Raw genomic sequence first — 20,253 nt, 5'->3', positions numbered from 1 at the left:
TAAACGCTAGGATGTTTAAGAAATAAACAATGAGTTTGGTTTGCACATTCAAACTGAAAGGGTTTTTAATTTTGTACTTTTGAAGTGCAGTTCGCAATTTGCAAAAAACGGATCAGCAAAAGATAGAAAGAAGAATAAAGGTTATCTATGAGATAGAAGGAATGGCGAAGAAATTTAGAGGACTCTCACCTTTGAAGCTTCAAATTGTCGCCTTTTCGTCGTACCCGTATATTGGTTTCTACAAAGTGTTTTAATTTTTTTTCAACAAAAAAGAAAACAAAACTGTTGTTATCTGTTGACTGTGTATTATAGTAGAACCATTATAATAAGACCTTGGACTTTCGGTTGGACGTAGCTATCTATTTTTTGCATCAAAACATATTTAAAAGGACGTGATTTCAAGCGAACTGTGCATCGATTGGGTAGTCTCAGCTCAAAAGCCCTTTTTTACATTTTGGGAAAATGATACATGCATTGCATAAATGTGCGCATTTTGAAATATTGTAGCATTACCAGAATAAGTTATTGTTCGAAGATAAAAATAAGGGCTTTAAACGTTGCGAAAATACATAAAAAACGACTTCTAGAATACTTTTAATGATATAAAATTACGACATACACTGTAGATTGCATTTGTTTTAGCTTTGCATCAAATCACAGATTTCTCTTCTTACCAAAAAAGTACCCTAAAATCATATGGTCCTTCAAAATCATACGAAAATATAATAGCACGTACATGTATATCTGATTCTTTTTTAAAGCTTGAACGTAAGTACGGACAGTGTATCAGTTGATCTCACAAGCGTCGTAGGGTGGAATGCCTGAACCGAACTTTTTCTCTGGGCACGTCATTTTATTCAGCTATAAATAATTGATAGTCAACTTATATCTCAGCAACCTGTAGATACCCACATCACATATAGCGGGATCGTTAGACTGTGTTCCTAGCATGTATAACCATTATTACCATAGGTGAGTATTTTTTTGGTTGTTTTATTTTAGAAAGTGTTTTATTCGACGTAATTTTTTTCTAGAAACATGTGTTTTAACGAGAGAGAGAGAGAGAGAGAGAGAGAGAGAGAGAGAGAGAGAGAGAGAGAGAGAGATGTTAATACAAAAAAAATCAAGACAAAATGTATACTGTGGTAAATCAATCGATCGCTGTTGATAAATATTTGAAGCAGACATTGACGTTTTATGATTGGTGTTGGTATTTAATGGATATTAGCGCGAAAAATTGTTGATGGACTTAAACTATTGTAAAAAAAAAAGCAATGTATCAATAATTCAAAAAGTCCCAGTGACGGTTTTTCTCTTGTGTGCATTCCGGGATGTTCGGTGGGTTTGATTTATTGGTATTTTATTTTTGCCGTTATAATGAATTGCATAGTGAATTGAATTTAATGATGCATTATTCAAATAGATGCCAATTGTTTTTCACTTACTGTGGAATCATTAGAATTCAAGGTGGCTCAATATTCGTGGTGTTCATTGGTAGTCCTCCCCCCCCCCACGAATTTACATCCTCGACGAAAACAAATTTAGAAAGAATTATCTTTCCTACTGAAACTGAAAATCAACTCGTCCACGAAATTACCTCTCCACGAATAATCAAAAAACCCTTCAATCCACGAAAATTGGCCCCCTTGAATTTAAATGATTCCACAGTAATTGGTTGGGGGCAATGTAATGAGAGTTAAAAGAGGGACACATACAATATTTTCAAGTTGCACAAATTTTCGAGCCCTAATAACAGAGGAGCTATGTCTGCATGATGTTTGTGCCAGCTTGTGCATAAATGTATAAATCTGATAGCTGCTGATAATGAAGTCACATTTGGTATAAGACCGTTAACAACAACCTTTAATCCTTTTGGTGAGGTCGACGAACCCTTTTAATAACGTGTTTCTAGTATTTTGCCTGGTAAAGATATATAGTGATAATGTTTTGGATATGTTTATTGCAAAACGACGAGTGAACCATACATATTATCGTATATAGTAAAGTACTTTACGTCTTATTACATGTAATATAGCTTTCTCGATGTCAATGAACATATTTCATTAACGTACGTGTTCGCTCTTGGTAAATCATTGTCAGTGACCGAACGGTGTTAAACTTGCTTGAAGTCTTCATAATGTGACATTCTGCATTTAATCAGATATCTCGACAAATAGAAAGCAAGCAAAGAAACATGTCCATTTATCTTTTTTTTCCCTATTAAATATAGTGTAAAAAATTTGTTACAATGGGTTATTGTGAGTACTTCTACTGTTTTTTTAAAGTGTTAATTCTGATTTTATGAAAGATCGCATGCATATGGTTGAATCGTTGCTATTACAAGCTGTACACTTGGTTTTTTCGTATTTGATTACATGTTGTTTATACTCACTACGAGTATATTTCAAACATATTGAGATGAATATGCATCTAATCGGACAAAAGGTCAGATGTTCCTTTATTTTTGTTGAGTCATCGTATACTATACACCATTTCATATTTCATATTTGCATTTTTTAAAATTAAATCCACCTGCCTCTTCATCTTGAAAGTTTTGAAAAACAACTGGATTCTATTTGTTGACTGTAAACTGGCGCTCAAGAAATCGACTGTCACACAAAGCGTTTTAAGAAAATACTTTGACCGAACGCTAATCAGCATGCAAACGGTTCAATGGCAACTTTATACAAGTTGCAACGTGATACCAAAATAATGAAATAGTGCCAAACTGTGTTTCATGATACATTTGTCCATTAACAAGTTTAATAGTAATGATATATTTCATGTCAACATTTTACATGGAATATAAGTAATGCGCTGCGTGAATCATTCTATAAATACTGTCAGTACTTTGATTTTTTGCAAACCTGTGCAATGTTTCCGTTTCGCATTATGTAATGTTAATCTTTACGGGTGATATTCCTTTCAAGACAGAAGGTGCTTTTAATCTTCGTGTAGTCGTATCAAAGCCATAACGCTGGCTGGATGAGGATAATAGTTGGAATCCCGACCTCTCACTACATGCAGTTGATAAAGGATCAAATGAAGTAATTTACGAGCAGTTCACAATCGATCTTGATTTATTAAGACTCGGGCACTGTCCTTGCTGGATTTCCATTGATCGGCTTGGAGTCCATTTGTCATGATATTCATAATACCATTATCCTTTATCAGTAAAACAAAAGTCTGGCTAATTCAAAGGAATTATGTTTCGTATCAGACATATCCCTCCTTAGATTGACTGCTTCGTTCAATTGCTTTTGAAATGATAAATGAATGCAGAACAATTATTGAATTATAAATTGCCTACTTGGTCTGTCTCACCTACGCATTTTGCAACCAACTGCAAGGATTTGGAAAGCAGAAACTCAATTATGTCTCATTCTATCCAAGGACATTCTATTCTCCATGTTATCTTCAAAAGGCAGTTGCGCTTACAGTGACCTTCAATACAAATTTTCTGCTGTAGAAAAATATAAAACAGTGAAAAAGTTGTGATTTTTTCGAACATGAGGGGGTTGAACCTAGTTATCATGGAGTTGCAGATTCGATTTCCGGAGTTTTCCTGATATGTATTTTTTCCGGTGAATCCTTAAAGCTCCACTTTATGCTAGCAACAAGTGCATTCGGAAAATCTGAAAAAGGATATCTCATTTCAATCACGGTCGAAATAGTTGCTGGGCTTAGCTTTTCCCGGGGGTAGACGCATGCAGAAATAGTATAGAATTATGCAATAAATTTTCCTTAATGGGACATTAGTTCAATACAAATACACGTAGATTACAAAATTATACAGCATATTTATTGCGTGTTTTTTTTTTGTTGTTTTATCAATTTCTAAAAAATAAGTTGCCTGAGGTCCCATGATTTCATGTGTGCTATACAAAAGTCAATCAGCAAAAAAAGTGATCATCGTTCTTGCGTTCTAACATGTAAATGTTTTTCAAATTGAGTATGAGGAAATAACTCATGTATAGCCAAGACAAAATAATTTTAATCCAAATAAATTATTTTTCTATCGGATGCAATAGTTTTTTGGTTGACTGGATTCGAATCTTTGCTATACCAACTCAGAAACAGGTACAGAACATGTATACTTAAGCGGCAGAATGGGTGCGACGGTACTCTTTTCGCTCCCGCAGGAAATCATAACAAAAGCAATCACTGGAACCGATCTAGAAAGAAAAGATTTGAGTGCTAATGGTAATCAGTTGAAGAAAAGCAGTGTAAAGTATTGCGCTCCTTGTCTGTCCCCGGGCTCCTGGAAGCCATCGTAAGGTCTTTCTAATTGGAAAAAAAGACCTTTATTACTTTAGATTCACCTTACGACAAGCTGTCTCTGTACGTTTACTTATTATTTGGTTTTAAGAAGGAGGAAATAACGCACACTCTTTGCTCCAAAGTTTTGTTAAATATTTGATGACTTTACAATGAATTCCTGCCGCAATGGTTTGAGACAGAATATGTATTTCTTTGCTTTTAGATGAAGATAGAGACGTACTTTTCCTTACTTGCCACCTATTTTGAAAAAAAGTCATTAAGTAAGGTGCCTCACTACACCTTGTAGTATTTTCTCAAATCAGCAGAGAATTACTTGATTATGATAGAAAGCATAATGGATAAGAAGTATATATGTCAAATGGACGAAAAAATGTGCTATTTTGGATAAAAAATGATATTTTCAAAAATGTCATTCAGTAAACATAAACAAAAGCCGAGGCGGATTCTAACTCATGATCTGCGGTTCACAAGCCTGATACTTTAACCACTGAGCTATGACGATATACATCTGAATCGATGATACAAACAGTTTAACAAAATATTAAAATCGCCTTCTTGTGACGTAGTGTCTTAAAAATTATAGGTCTTGGTGTAGTGAAGTACCGTAATTTATTTCAGATGAACTATTTTCCCCTTATGTTGTAAATCGACAAAAAAAATTGACAAATAATCACGATTGCTTAGATTTCACTCTGTTTGCGATTTACATATGTATCATTTATCCTCGAACTTAAACCAATCGCGAATACACAATTTCAAATAAATTGATTCAATTTAAAATTAATTGAATGTTTAAGTTTTGATTTTCTTGCAGTGTGAAATTAAAACCATCGCGTGAATATGTCAGGTTTTACTATTTGAGTGTGTAATATTTAGGCATGACTTTATCAGATTTGACTTTTTGAGTATGTACTATTAAGGCATTACTAATTGTCAGGTTTTACATTTTGAGTATACACTGCAATATCTTAGTCTGGTATTTCATGTATGGTATGACTTTGAACTACAGTGGAATATCTTTGTATGGTTTAACTTTATGACTTTGAACTACAGTGCAATATCTTAGACTAGAAGTATTATTTGTCTTTATGACTTTTAACTTCTGTGCAATATCCTAGTATTGTTTGACACTACTACTTTGAACTACAGTGCAATATCTTAGTTGGTTTGACTTTACGACTGTGAACTACTGTGCAATATCCTAGTATGGTTTGGCTTTACGACTGTGAACTACTGTGCAATAGTTTTGTCTGATTAAAATTCTTTTAACGACTGTAATATTGTGTACTACTGTGCAATAGCTTTATTTGGTTTGACTTTCGTCTGATTTTACTTCCTGTGTTTGACTTACGTGTTGTAGCTTAGTCTCATTTTATTTTATGGATGTAAATTCCTGTGCTCTAACATAGTTTACTTAATTGAGCAGGTACTGTATTAAGGTGTTACAAATAAGTCTGATCACCTGGCTATGGTGTCATTGTAAATCTTTTATCATCGTATTGTTGAGTGAAATTGCACTATCAAATAACCAAAATCGAAGTCGCTACGATCGCGGACGGATGATTTCCAACTGGTGGCTCAACTGTTTCAAGCACAATAATAGTAGCAGTTAAACCAAAAATCAATTGTAAGTCGAACGTTTGATTGTATATTTACTATATTTCCAATCTACGTAGGTCAAATTGGTCAAGGTGAATGAAAATCAGATGAGAAATCGCATCCTCAGACCGAACCTTTCATGTTTCCTGTAAATGATGCCAGTTTTTCTTATGAGCTGATAAACCAATATCTTGTGTTAATGAAAGAGAACTTATAAGGAACGCGGTTAGCTTAATTTTTAAGCGGAAGCATTATTTATTCATTTAGACGGTTTTATCTGCTTTTGTGAATGAAGAGAGAAAGAGTAGGGGAAAGGAATTCATTATATTCTCATAGAGGAAATTAGTCTACAAACTCAAGATCTTACAAGATCTTTTCTTTGACATTTTGTCCTAAGTTGGTTTCTTTCATCAGTTGATATATGTGAATGAATAAATAAATACTGCAGCTTACAAATATATTTTTTTGCAATCGATGAGAATAGCAATATATCAGCACGTGATTCTTTGAAGTAAATAAAAAAACCTTTATTCCATTATACCAAAAGACGGACGAATTTTGACATTTTATTATCCTTAAAATTGCACCCTCTTGCCATCATTACTTTGTTTATTTCTAACTTTGAAAGGTGACCAGTTCCGCTGGTGTAAATCGGTGAAAGTCTCCAACTCTCTGAGATAATTGGTTTAAATGGAAAATGAGTTGATACAGTATTACATAAAACAAAAGATCATGTAGGGTGAAATATTTGGATTTTTTCTCAACTAAATATAAATACTGTGGTTTCATCAATATTCGTTGAATACCAATTTTCGTGGATTTCGTTGTTGAGTATATCCATGAAATTAAATGTTCATTGAAATGCAATTTCTATTAACATTTTGTATTGAAAGGGTCATTGGCCACGAATTTGCGTATCCTTGAAACTGTGATTTTCACTTTATCCACGAAAATGGATACCCTTGAATATTAATGAAACCACAGTAGTTCATAGCATAACACACCCCAAAATGTACCCTCTTGCCATCGTTACTTTGTTTATTTCTAACTTTGAAAGGTGACCAGTTCCGCTGATGTAAATCGGCGAAAGTCTCCAACTCTCTGAGATAATTGGTTTAAATGGAAAATGAGTTGATACAGTATTAGATAAAACAAAAGATCATGTAGCGTGAAATATTTGGATTTTTTCTCAACTAAATATAAATAGTTCATAGCATAACACACCCCAAAATGTAAGGTACATCTGGTGGGCAATTGGTTGACCATCCAGCCTCATTAACTGTCTGAGATCTAAAATAATTCGGATGATATCACTGCTCTTTTTGTTAGTGTTAAGCTCATTCTATGTTCATTTATCTACAAAAATATTTTCTTTTGTGATACACATAACATTAATTTTTTTTATTATTTCTTGAAATATTAGACTAAGAAATCATTTGCCTGACAGTTTACAACCAATGAATGCCATTGGTAATGTTTGACATTTGATTTGTTAAGGTTACCTAGGCCTCAGACTCGAGGTATTGTCATCCTTAAAATGTCACCTGTTCTTCAAATTACAAAATAAATAAAAATATATGAATGCTTTTTACAATTTTTCGGCATTTTGTTGGCTCTCAAGGTTTCAATAACAAATGAATAGTTATACGGAAGTAGAACGATAAAAGTACAACCCACAACTGATTAATTTACGAGGGTGCTCACCTTTTGAAAGAACCATGTATAGGAGCCTTTTTGTGCCATCATTAAAAATATTCTTGATGACACGTCAAATAACATGTTATCAATCTATCAATCAATCGTTTTAACCACCAATCTCGGCAGTTTGGTGACAAAAAACCTCTACCTTGATAGAACATTAGCCGAAACACAACACGAGTCTGCCTCTACATCGTATGTATTATCTCCAGCTCTCTGCTTGGTTTCTTGTTAATTGACACCTTCCTTCATTAGACGGACAGTTTCGGTTTATTCGAGCAGACACCGCCGACAATAAGCGCCCAAGGTTAGACGCTGTCACTAGAAGTCGTGCCACTTTATGGCTTTTTGGTAATTACTTTCACTTGATTTGAAAAAAAATATCTCCGGATTTTATACTTGGTTGACGGTTTTTGGTGTTATATACTGTAATGGAGACGGGGCGAATTGATTTTATTAAGAATATAGAGTTGGAGTGATAATACACGAGACTAGCGTAATGCTTCCAGTCATAATTAATACCCAAGGATACAAAAGACTTGCTAATTTAGTTTGATATCAATCGTATATTAAATTTTCTATAAATGCTGGATTTCTAATTTTTGCATTCGAGAGCAATAAAATATTTCCTAGATTTTTTATGTTGTCCAATACAAAAAATCCGCCCTTAATTTCGATGTATTGCTTGTGGTTGCTTTTACAAAAGTTTTATACATGCAAGTATCTCGATATACACTGTATAATTGCATAAAAGGACTCCTAATTTGATACACTTTTTCTTTCCACAAAACAATGTTGACTTCGAAGTAATGAAAAAATAAAAGACGGGTGAAAATTTTTGGACATTTGTTTCTGTTTTGCTGGGTTGATTTTGGACGATTGCCTAGAACTATCATGTCTACTTTTGGTCTTTCATAAATGTAATTCTAAAAATAATGAGATACACAAAAAACCCATATTGTATGAATGTAAATTATGATTGCTGATTGATAAGACCATCAAACAATCGCTCTACAGACATCTTGGGCTATGTTTGCTTTTCTCGTGGGAGGCTTGCTTTGCATGTGGAACAATATTTGATCTAAGATTACAAGACATTATGCAAGACAAAAGTATATATGCATCTTGTAAATACTTGAAATTGCATTTACACAGAAGGAGAGCCTAATGGCCTAGATCTATTTCCCAACCTATCCTTTGTTTCACGAATTGGATCTGAGATGAAGCTTTCTCTTAATGAGAAAGACTGCAATATTTGAGCATAAAATGTACGTCTGTCTTCTTTTGAGTATGAACATTTTTAACCATTGCAAAAGGAATTGATTGCTTAAAGTCAATGACAATTCTAAATGTTGGTTGCATTAGGCAAAACATTTCCACAGCTAGAAATGCTTGATATCTGCAATGGCGTATCGCGTTGGCAATATATCCTCAGAATATTGTGGTGAACATCTCACCAATCATGTATAAGTTATTTCATAGTATACACTGCTTTTTAACGAAGAAATACTCTTATGCCTATATAGATACTATGAAATCCAATGTCGCCCTATGCAAAACTTGTTTGTAATCTCTCTCTCTCTCTCTCTCTCTCTCTCTCTCTCTCTCTCTCTCTCTCTCTCTCTCTCTCTTTCTCTCTCTCATAGGCCTGCATCGTCGCTGTCGTGAGTACAAGCTCCATCATGTGTCGTGTAAACGTAGAATTAAGCACCACTGAATCGAATAATGTCTGTCTCGTTTAAAGGCTCCTAACTACCGTAATCTGTAATCAAAATACAACAGAAGCGAAATCAATTTGTCTCAGTCATGCCTGTCCCTAGGCTCCGGAGAAATGTATGCGACTCTTTTAGTTCCTTTAATAGTTCGAACCTAAAAGGAAAGAAAGGAACTTCTTTGATTATTGTTGTTTGAGAACCCTTGCAAACTATCATTACTGTTATTGGGGAAGGAAAATGAGACCATTTAGACAAAAATCGGCACTAAGAGAGGTTTTTGTAACAGAAGCACCTGCTATTGGTATTCCGATTGGTTTGTTATCTTTTAATTAGTTTTCACTTGTTTTATTCGATGGATAAGAGCCTTAATTATAGATAATATTGTTATGATCACAAAGTTTGAAATCGAAGAAGCTTTGCTTTTAGACTTATTTTCGCTGTAGATATCGGCGAGTTTATTAGACATGTCTACTTTATCCAATTATTTTGAAACTTCCAAAAGATACAAATATACAAGTCATATTAGACGACTTTATCAATGGAAAATCCTGAGTAAATTTCGAGATTATGTTTCAAGTTCAGTCAAAATGACCTTTTTATTGGAGCTGTTGAATCTTACAAAAACGTATTGACACTACAGTATATTGATTCCACAATCTTCTTCACTGTTTATTTGATTAAAACGCGACATTTTGTCTTATATCATGACATGACCAAAGCAATTACTAGGTCCTTAAAAATGTTCTTATCCATAACAATGTCTTTTAAATGCATTTAAAATGTGCTATGTGCTTCAAAATTAGATCATTATGGCAAAAATAGTTGGTAACTTTTACCACTGAAATGTCTCACTAAATCAGCCATTTATTATTCTGATCCTGCACACAGTTCGTGATAATGAGGATTTGCTGTATATTCTTATGAAGTGTTATGAATGTCTTGCAGCATTTAATGTTAAAGAAACATACAATTTAGATTATGATAAAAGTAATTTAGACTTTAATGTCGAGCATCTACCACTGAATCGGAATCGATTTTGATAGCAATCCAGACCAAGGAGAGACAACTCCTATAAGATCGGCGCCCCATTTTGTGCCGTAGCTTTACTTTCGCCCCTTGCACTGCTCACCGAGCAAGCATAGATCGATTCTGCAGTGATGCCTGGTTCTCACTGAAAGATAAGCTTTGTGCTCTTGTTATCTGCGTGGAGTGTGTCATACAATAAATGGCTTTTGTTAAATGTGGATAAAGACAAAGTCTATACCGAATATTAGAACCATTCTAACAAAAGCTTAGACTTTTGGTAGTTGTTTCAAATTGCAAAGTGACGTATGCCTGCAACTCAGCCATCGCTCTTTGAAATCAGCAAGATTTGTCTAGCTTTAGAGCTAACACTACGCAATCTGTGCATATTTCACTTGAAACAAGCGACATTTTAACTTGTTTTGATGCAAGATATAGATAAGAACGTCCTACCGAAAGCCCAATGTCCTGTTGAAATGGTTCTATCTGACTTGTATAACGGCGTGTATATGTTGTCAGTAAGGGCATATAACATGAAGGTGATTTCTTTTGTTATATTGTATAATAATCGTAAAGGCAGGTTTAAAAAAAAAATCTTGAACAGTGTATTTTACATCACGGTGAAATTTCTTTCCAACTGCATGTTTAGCTGTGAAGACAATACTCACATTAGCAGAGAGTTCAGTCAATCAGACTAGAGATTCAAAGAAATGTCTGCTCATATGTACAGTAGTGTCAGCTATCAAAGTATGACTTCATGTCCTTGTTTCTCACGTAATTGTAATATTGTGTCAAAGGTATGAACTTGTTAAGTGGAAAGACAAGATTGTTTGTAGTGAAGTATTGAAGGTGGACAATCCCAATCATTGTTCGCGATAAATCACGTGCACAGTACGATAAGAAAGATAACTCTCGACGATAATCCACATAAAACTAACACCATGGACAACGTTCTCTTTAAGTCTGATTGATTAATCGAGAAAGTCGTGATAATTATTAAAGATAATCTTACAGATGTGGCACTCAGTTGTTTCTGACATATACATATAGTACACTGAAACTGACATAATCATATATTCTTTTATTACAGTATTCTGAATGGATTACTAGACAGGTAAAGTTAATGTACCAAAGTCCCGTTGTATGCATGTTTGCCTGTGTTTGTAATGAACCCGCCCTCTCCCCCGTACACCCCGTATTCCTCTTGTTGTGTTGGCCTAAATGGTTTGTTTAGAATATTAAATCATGTTTGTGCATGTAAATTTCGTTACGTTGTTTTAGTTGGAATTTTAATATATACCTGACATACATGTATTTTGTTGCCAAGATCTTTTTACATCATTTTGATTTGGATTCCCGATCAACGTACATGTAATTCAACTGCTATTTCGTTTTGTTAATATTATTTTATACGCATGACAACCCCCCCCCCCCAAAAAAAAATACTGTCGGTTATTTTTAGTTAAGTTTTTGTTGTAATACAACCATGTAATAAATTGCAAGGTATTTATTGTTCTGACTTTGGCTAAAATTAGTTTAACAACAAAATTATTTTATTATCTGTATCATAATTCTCGCTTATTTAATTTGTTAATAGAACAATTTTATAAGTTAGAATAGTTTATTGGCAATTTGTCGAAACCTAATATCCCCTTACTAGTATATAAACAGGAATTTATTGTATAATAAGCATTGTATTTCATGAAAAATTCCCTCCATTCACTGTTGCTTTTCAGATGATAATCTATTTTGTTAAAAGTAGAATATTTGCATAATTGTATTCTATGTCAGTAAATGCTTCACCATTACAAAACAAAATTTGAACTCAACCTTAAAAAGCGAGTTTTCACCCGACGCACTAGTGGGTAAGTATTTATTGCACAAGCCTGGCGGTGGAATATCGTGTTTAACAGAATGAAACAACCTGTTTCAAAGGTACATGTAGAGTACTCGCCATAACTTGGCCAATAAAAGGGCCGTCTACGGTCATACAACAAGTGAATCATAAAATGTAAATAGATGTGTAAATAGATGTGTAAAAGGTTGCACCAAAAAAAAGAAAAAAAGAAAAAACAATCCCCCCCCCCCAAACAACAAAAAACCAAAGTGAGTTTCCGTACCTCGTACTGTTAGCTATGGCTCTCAAATACTAATTTTGTTTATTGTTCCACCATTTTGTTTACCTTCAGTTAATTCGTAACCTTTCACTCAGTCAGTATGATTGACTGTGTTCCCTCTCTCTGTCCTTAATCTGAAAGTAATATTGCATTCTGCTGAAGTTTACTTGAAGAAATGGTTAATACGTTCTTGTTCTTGGTTGTTGGGAAAGAGAGCGAGTATACTTGTTAACAACCTTATGCAATAAATATTCATACGCCCGAACCCGAATCTATATTGGTGTAAGACCTTTAGGTGATATTCCCATCTCCACGCGGTGGGCGATACAACCATTAGCATTTTCAACCAGGAGCACACAGTTTTAATTTCCGATATATTGGTCCCTATTTGTTCTCTTGTTCACGTAGGAAGGCTGGCGGATGTAAATAAACACTGACGGTAAATCGTTTGATGAATCGCCTATCGCTGCCGGGAGGGACTATTGTTTTCCTTGTTGTGAAATCTCTCTTCTCCACTTAATGCAATATGATTGAGTTTTTTTTATATTATTAAAAAGGAGAATATGGATGCCTATGTGTTTACTTTCTGATTGGATTAAGGTCTGGATTTCTGTAGAGTGTAACCAGACTGTTGTTAGTTTTTGTTGTAATTTCCTATTGTACTGTTAGAGATTGTGACCGATTTCTCTATCTCCTGTCTCTAAGATACTGTAGCTTTTGCACATTTTTGTTTTATTCTTTTCGAAAACATAATTCAAGAGATTCATGAAAGTTCGATAATGGACTTGCCAGACTTACAGTGAATCTTGTCCTGGTGAGATCATCCAGCAATAACGATAGATTTGGAAAATGCAAAACCTAAACAGTCCTGTTACTATTTTACGGATGTTTTCAAGTAGTACATGCATGTAGTTGTACTAGGTTTAAAAGTTACTGTAATTGAACAATTACTTTTACTACATGACTTTATAAAGTACGCCCTCTAAATGTAAATCAGTAGTAAAACAATTTTTAGAGCGAATATAAATACATTACTTCTTATATTACATTTTTAATCATATTAATATTCAATTGAGTTACTTTCGCATTAAGTACCCTAATTACAATCATAGGGGTGTATTAGAAAGTCTTTTCTTACACAGAGAAAGTAAAAATAATAGTATTGGCATATATTTATTTAGTACAGTAGTTTCAGTTGCAAAGTTTTTTGTAGTACATATATGACTCGCCGGTACAGCAATACCTAAAAGTATGATATGTGTAAGAAAAAAAGGAAAACAGTCTCAGGTTAGGTACAAATGTACCATACATGGAAGAAACAACAACATTTTACAAACTAACAATACTTATCCAACCTATTGATATAATTACTATTTTCAATACATTAGATACAGTGTAACTGGTATCAATTGGTTTTATTATACTTTCATGTTAAATACTGAAATCTAAATGGTTTAGACACAGTTGACAATCCGTTCTATTACCCTCAGCGTAAGCAACACTCTTAGCAACGGGCAACACTATATAAATGGTGCCTGGGAAACAGTTGAAATTGACACCCGAGAAAACCATTGTCAACCGACGCGAAGCGGAGGTTGACAATGGTTATCAAAGGGTGTCAACTGCTTTTAAATAGTAAAGACGTGAATTCTATCGCGAACTGTACGCGCATGATTTACGCGCATGTAACAATTTGTTGTGTTACCCGTTGCTAAGTGTGTTGCTAACGCTGAGGGTAATAGAACGGATAACTGCGTCTAAACCAATCAGATTTCAGTATTTAGCATGAAAGTATAATAATATATAAATAGTGCCTGTTTGGGAGGGTAACAGTTGAAATTGACACCCCGATAAAACCATTGTCAACCGACGCGAAGCGGAGATTGACAATGGTTTTCGAGGGGGGTCAATTTCAACACTTACCCTCCCAAACAGGCACTATTTATTTTATTATACTAAATGTTTTATCTTTAAAGAAAATTTACAGCTTTTATATAGAAGTGATGTGAATTTTACGGCGAACCATACGCGCATACTTTACGCGCATGTAACAATTCGTTGTGTTACCCGTTGTCAAGTGTGTTGCTAACGCTGAAGGTAATAGAACGGATTACCAACTGCGTCTAAACCAATCAGATATCAGTATTTTACATGAAAGTATAATTAAACGAATTGTTACATGCGCGTAAATTATGAGCGTACGGTTCGGCGTAGAATTCACGTCATTTCTATAAAAGCAGTAAAAATTCTCTAATATTAAGACCTTCAGTATAATAAAATAAATAGTGCCTGTTTGAGAGGATAACAGTTGAAATCGACACCCTTCGAAAACCATTGTCAACCGACGCGAAGCGGAGGTTGACTGGATTCCTCGGGATGTCTATTTCAACTGTTACCCTCCCAAACAGGCACTATTTATGTAATGGTCTCTATGTACATGTATCATTAGTCTTGAAAGGCCATTGTATAGAAATAAATTACAAGTTACATTCACAGAAAACATACGAACAAAAGGACGCAATAATATCATTCTCATTAAACTCTGACATTTTTGTAGAAAATGAAGTTTAGTACTAAAAGATCAGTAGAAATACACGCAAACTATTTCGTCACATTCACCTTAAATATGCTGAGTCTATATTACAGGACCAGGGATTCATTGTGGGCTATATAAATAAAACATCTGATTTCTCCCGAGATTTCCCGCCTTTAATTGCACTCGCCCGATGACCGTGATGCACTATTACGTCAATTGCTACCGCCATTACTTTTAATTTACCTCACTCTCTTTCTAGTGTCGTTTGGTGTCAAGTTCTTTACTCTTTTCTAAACATAATGAACCTTTCATTGTGGTTATACTAATAGCGTCGTTGATAAACTGTCTTAGATAACTATTTCTGTTATCATAATGATCCGAAGTCAAACTGTTTTTTGCGCTTATTTGTTATAACAACAATACGTTTTAAGGATGTTTTTATTTTAGGATATCATGAATGATTTAGTCTGTGGTTCTTTGTTCTATTAATGCTGGTAAGCGGTCTTAATTGGAATGATCAAAAATGTTGTTCTTTCCTTTGTCTAGTCTCTGTTCTATTGCATCTTGGTGTTCACCCAAGCTATAGAATCATTTTAACAAGAGCTTGGACTTTCGGTAGATGTGTCAAACAGCAATGTGACGTAGGCCTGTTTATTTCATTACTGGCCACTCAGCCATGGCTCTTTTAAATCAACAAGATTTGTCTGGCTTCTGAGCTAAGACTACGCAATTGGTGCATATTTCGCTTGAAACTGCGTCATTTTTAACTTGTTTTGACGCAAGTAATAGATAGCTACATCCAACCGAAAGTCCAAGGTCTTGTTAAAATGGTTCTATTTGTAAGCTAAGATAGAGAAGAAAATACCACATTGTCTCGAAGACGAAATTTTCTATAAAACATTATATTGTCTAGTAATCTAAAGCTGGAATTGCCTATCTCTAGGAAATGATTTAATACCATTTTCAGAGATTACGGTTGTTTTTTGCCAATTAAGTTTGGGAAGTCTAAGAAATTGCAGATAGTTGATTGTTTATGCAGCGGACCATTTCACTAGTTGTTTCGCGGGTTCTGAAATATAACGTGGTGGTTTAAGGTTTCACACATGTCAGGATGAGAAGGTTACATCGACATTAGGATATTGAAAGCAATATTTGATTTCATATTGAAACAGTGAAGCATTATTCTAAGGTTTATAGTTTTATCAGTGACGTATTTCCCGTTACATTAATGCCATTATGAATTATTTTGCTTTTCGATATTTTTGACGTCGATTATATAACTGAAAAGAAAATTAAAAACTGGAAGTTGTACATCATATCAGATAGTACCACAAATCACGTTTTAAGTGTTCCTTTACTTCCCGGAAAAAATACATCATAATATAGGTCCATCGAAATACTTTTCCCGCTATAAAGTTACATTTAGAGTGTTCCCGTTTAATTGATGAAAAAATGAACCCAGTATATTGGTCAATTCGGATACTTTTCACGTTACGGTATTACAGTATCCTTTTATTCAATCAATAAAAGGAACACAAAACATTGGTATAATATTAAGATATTTTTAACCTTTTTACGTGTGGAGTATTCCTTAAATTACTGCACAATAAAAATAATATTTGTCCATTTGGATAGGGAGCAATTGTCCAAAATCAATGGAAAAATGATCTTTCCAAGACAATTGTCCGAAATATCAACGGGCAAAAATAATCAGTTCAGGAAATCAGTGCTGTCTTGTTGTGTGCATATTTACATCCAATCGTCAATCACTTCATTGTACGATAAGTCCCCGCGTCGGTCTGCTTAAGGTCGCGCCCGGGTCTCTCGTCTCGCGAGTAATCAACGCGATAAATTAGCCGCCGTTACAGCACCGACTCGTGCGAACGCGTCAGGTTTTAGGCATATTGAACAAGCATCCCCTCTGCATGCCTCAAAGTTGTCACTGATTTTTTTCCACGATTCCAGATATAGGGTTCAAGTTACGTGATAAATTGTTTATTAGCTCACCTGAGCTGAAAGCTCAAGTGAGCTATTCTGATCACTTTTTGTCCGTCGTCCGTCTGTCCGTCCGTCCGTCCGTCCGTCCGTCCGTCTGTCCGTCTGTCCGTCTGTCTGTCCGTCTGTAAACTTTTTACATTTTGAACTTCTTCTCCAAAACCGCTTATCCAATTTCAGCCAAATTTGGCACAAAGCATCCTTATGGGAGGGCGAATATAAATTGCAGAAATAAAAGTCCGATCTGTATTCAAAGCGGAGAAAACCTTGAAACTGTAGAAAAAGGGGGGTGCATTTTTAAAAATCTTCTTCTCAAGAACTACTGATTCCAATTCAACGTAGTTTAGCATAAATTATCCTTATGGGAAGGAAAATATAAATTGCAAAAATTAAGGTCTAATTCTGTTTCAAATCTGAGTTATTACGAAAATAATAAAATAGGAAAGGCGTGTTTCAATCAGTTTAATAGCTTCGGATTCGGCATCCGGTAAAATGGGTAGACAAGACTTGGCCTGGGCAAAACAAAAGATTGGCAGTTATTAATCTGCCAATCTCATTAAAATTTCAGAATATTTGATGGACCAGTATATTTGCATTTGCTGTAAATATCGCTGCAAAATAATGCGCATTTGGAATTGACGATTCCCGATCTGCCCCGGTATTTATTTTGCCACGGCCCGGGTTTGCGTACCCATTTTACCAAGACTCGTATTCCATACTTCTAAAACGAGGTTCTTTGTTTAAAGCAGCCATGACATTATATACGAAAAAGGGTCGATCTGACTATGATGAAATTGCTTGTTGTGCAACAGTTCGCGTATGAAGGGAAATTTTTGAAACATGAAAAATATATTGGTGCCGATTTTGTGAAGTAAATTGAGGCTAAATATTTCAATGCGTTGACAGTTTTCACACATGACGTTGATGTTAGCTTGTTCTGATTTTCGTTTCGTTTTCATTATTTGTGCTTTGTAACCTGGAAACTGTCGTCTGTATTTCGTGATTTTTACGTATCAAATCAAACAGAGACTTCGGTAAATCAAACAGTTACGTTAACTTTTTACCTGCGCAAATTAAGCAAAATCTGATGTAGGAGTACTGAAATACAATTCATTCTATCGGTAATTCGGCATTATCTTTTGCGTAATGGTAGATTAATGCAATAGGTTTTTGTTGAGATGCTCGGCATTTTCTCTAGTTTATTCAGTTTAAATAAAGTTTGATATCGCTTACGGAAATATGTAGGTATATACATGTATATATATGATTCATTTCGAAAAAATAAATTGTGTTCTTTATTTGTTATACATGTAGTGCATGTTTCTTGTGTTTAATTGTTTACAATTTCTTTTTACTAACCATATTTGAGTGTTAAGCTTCGAATTATAAGCAAGATACAGAGATTTGCTCACAATTCTATGTTTGTACACAGATCTTAAAAGCTAAAGATTAAATCAAAGTACTGATAGTACTGAAAAGCGCTAACCCAGCTTCTGTATGTATTTAACAGATATATGTATATAGCATTTCAGCTTCTGTATACGCACTATATTTCCTCATCACTGCATGACAGTCCCTGCAATGATGTATGTAAGCCCCGTACATTAATTTCACAATAGCCCGTAAATTAGATTCACAATTGCCCGTGCAGTTATGTGCATAAACCCCTGAAACTGGTTCCCTAACCAGTTTAAATGATGTATACTTTTGCTTATAGGGGGCGGTTATTCGATGCACAGGAAGTTGAAGTCTAACCACAATAAACCGCTGAGCTATGCTTAGCGCTTTAAAAATTAAAAAAAATTGTCAATATTTATTACGAAAATTTTCAAAATCTGTTCTTCCAGAAACCAACTTATTGAATTGTAAACTAAACCTTTTTAGCTCACCTGAGGATGGGGCCACAATGGGGGGTCGAAGTTTAACAAATGAATATATAGAGTAAATCTTTAGAAATCCTCTTCTCAGAAACTAATCGGCCAGGAAAGCTGAAACTTGTGTGGAAGCATTCTCAGGTAGTGTAGATTCAAAGATGTGAAAATGATGACCCCTGAGGGTAGGGTGGGGCCACAATGGAGGGTCGAAGTTTAACATATGAATATAAAAAGTAAATCTTTAAAAATCTTCTTCTCAGAAACTAATTGGCCAGGAAAGCTGACACTTGTGTGGATGCATCCTTATGTAGTGAAAATTCAAATTTGTGAAAATCATGACCCCCGGGGGTAGGGTGGGGCCACAATGGGAGATTGACGTTTTAAAAAGGAATATATACAGTTAATCTTTAAAAATCTTCTTCTAAGAAACTTATCAGCCAGGAAAGCCGACACTTGTGTGGATGCATCCTCAGGTAGTGTAAATTCAAAGTTGTGAAAATCATGACCCCCGGGGGTAGGGTTGGGCCACAATGGGGGATCGAAGTTTAACATAGGAATATATACAGTAAATCTTTAAAAATCTTTTTCTCAGAAACTAATTCGCCGGCAAAGCTAAAACTTGTGTGGAAGCGTCCTCAGGTAGTGTAGATTCAAATTTGTGAAAATCATGACCCCTGGGGGTAGGTTTGGGCCACAATGGGAGGTCGATGTTTTACATAGGAATAACAGAGTCATCTTTAAGAATATTCTTCTCAGAAACTAATCAGCCAGGAAAGCTGGAACTTGTGTGAAAGCATCCTCAGGTAGTGTAGATTCAAAGTTGTGAAAATAATGATCCCCAGGGGGTAGGATGGGGCCACAATGGGGGGGGGGGGTCAAAGTTAAACAAAGGAATATATAGGGTAAATCTTTAAAAATCTTCTCAGAAACTATTCAGCCAGATGATTCTTTATAATTGTTAAGACTTTGGCCCCAGGACAATTCTTTGGCCTCACGAGAAGGTTAAGAGTTTGATGTACGTTTATATCCCATATATAAACTATTGTTAGGGATCTTTTAGAACTGCAATACTCAACATCTGATATGACTATAAAATCATCCTGTTAGAAAAGGGACTAATGATTATAAACATAAGAATATCCAGGGGAAAATGGATTTTATTTATACAGGATTTACATGAATTATTGTACATTGTCTAGATAGTTTGTATTATGACTCCATTGAGCTGATTTTATCATACCTATTGTTCCTCAGGTGAGCGATGTGGCCCATGGGCCTCTTGTTAAGAATTGTTGTCTTTAGATTTGCCCTAACCATCGAATATGATGCATGTATTACTTATATATGTATGTTAATATATTTTTCGTGTCTTTCCCACTCAATGCGCGTCATAAATTTTAATTTATTAAATTTAC

The 20,253-nt window shown here is 34.8% G+C and overlaps 1 protein-coding gene across 7 annotated transcripts in view; it reads left to right on the top strand.

Moving 5' to 3' along the window:
* LOC105334956 (synaptotagmin-7) overlaps positions 1-20,253 on the top strand; it is an 83,336-nt gene that overhangs the window by 38,288 nt on the left and 24,795 nt on the right. For 4 of the 7 annotated variants that reach the window (XM_034479523.2, XM_011438597.4, XM_034479535.2 and 1 more), the window contains one exon: positions 11,407-11,430. The exons of 2 other annotated variants lie outside the window; for them this stretch is intronic. In XM_034479523.2, the coding sequence (XP_034335414.2) occupies positions 11,407-11,430 (24 nt within the window). Of the gene's footprint in view, positions 1-934; positions 973-11,406; positions 11,431-20,253 lie in introns of those variants that run through there. One more of the 7 variants, XM_034479533.2, reaches the window with a different exon arrangement.

The sequence above is a fragment of the Magallana gigas genome, chromosome 9, assembly GCF_963853765.1.
Source record: "Magallana gigas chromosome 9, xbMagGiga1.1, whole genome shotgun sequence".
NCBI classification, from domain to species: Eukaryota; Metazoa; Mollusca; class Bivalvia; order Ostreida; family Ostreidae; genus Magallana; species Magallana gigas.
The sequence above is the reverse complement of the archived record's forward strand: the minus strand, read 5'-3'. Positions and strand labels throughout refer to the sequence as shown.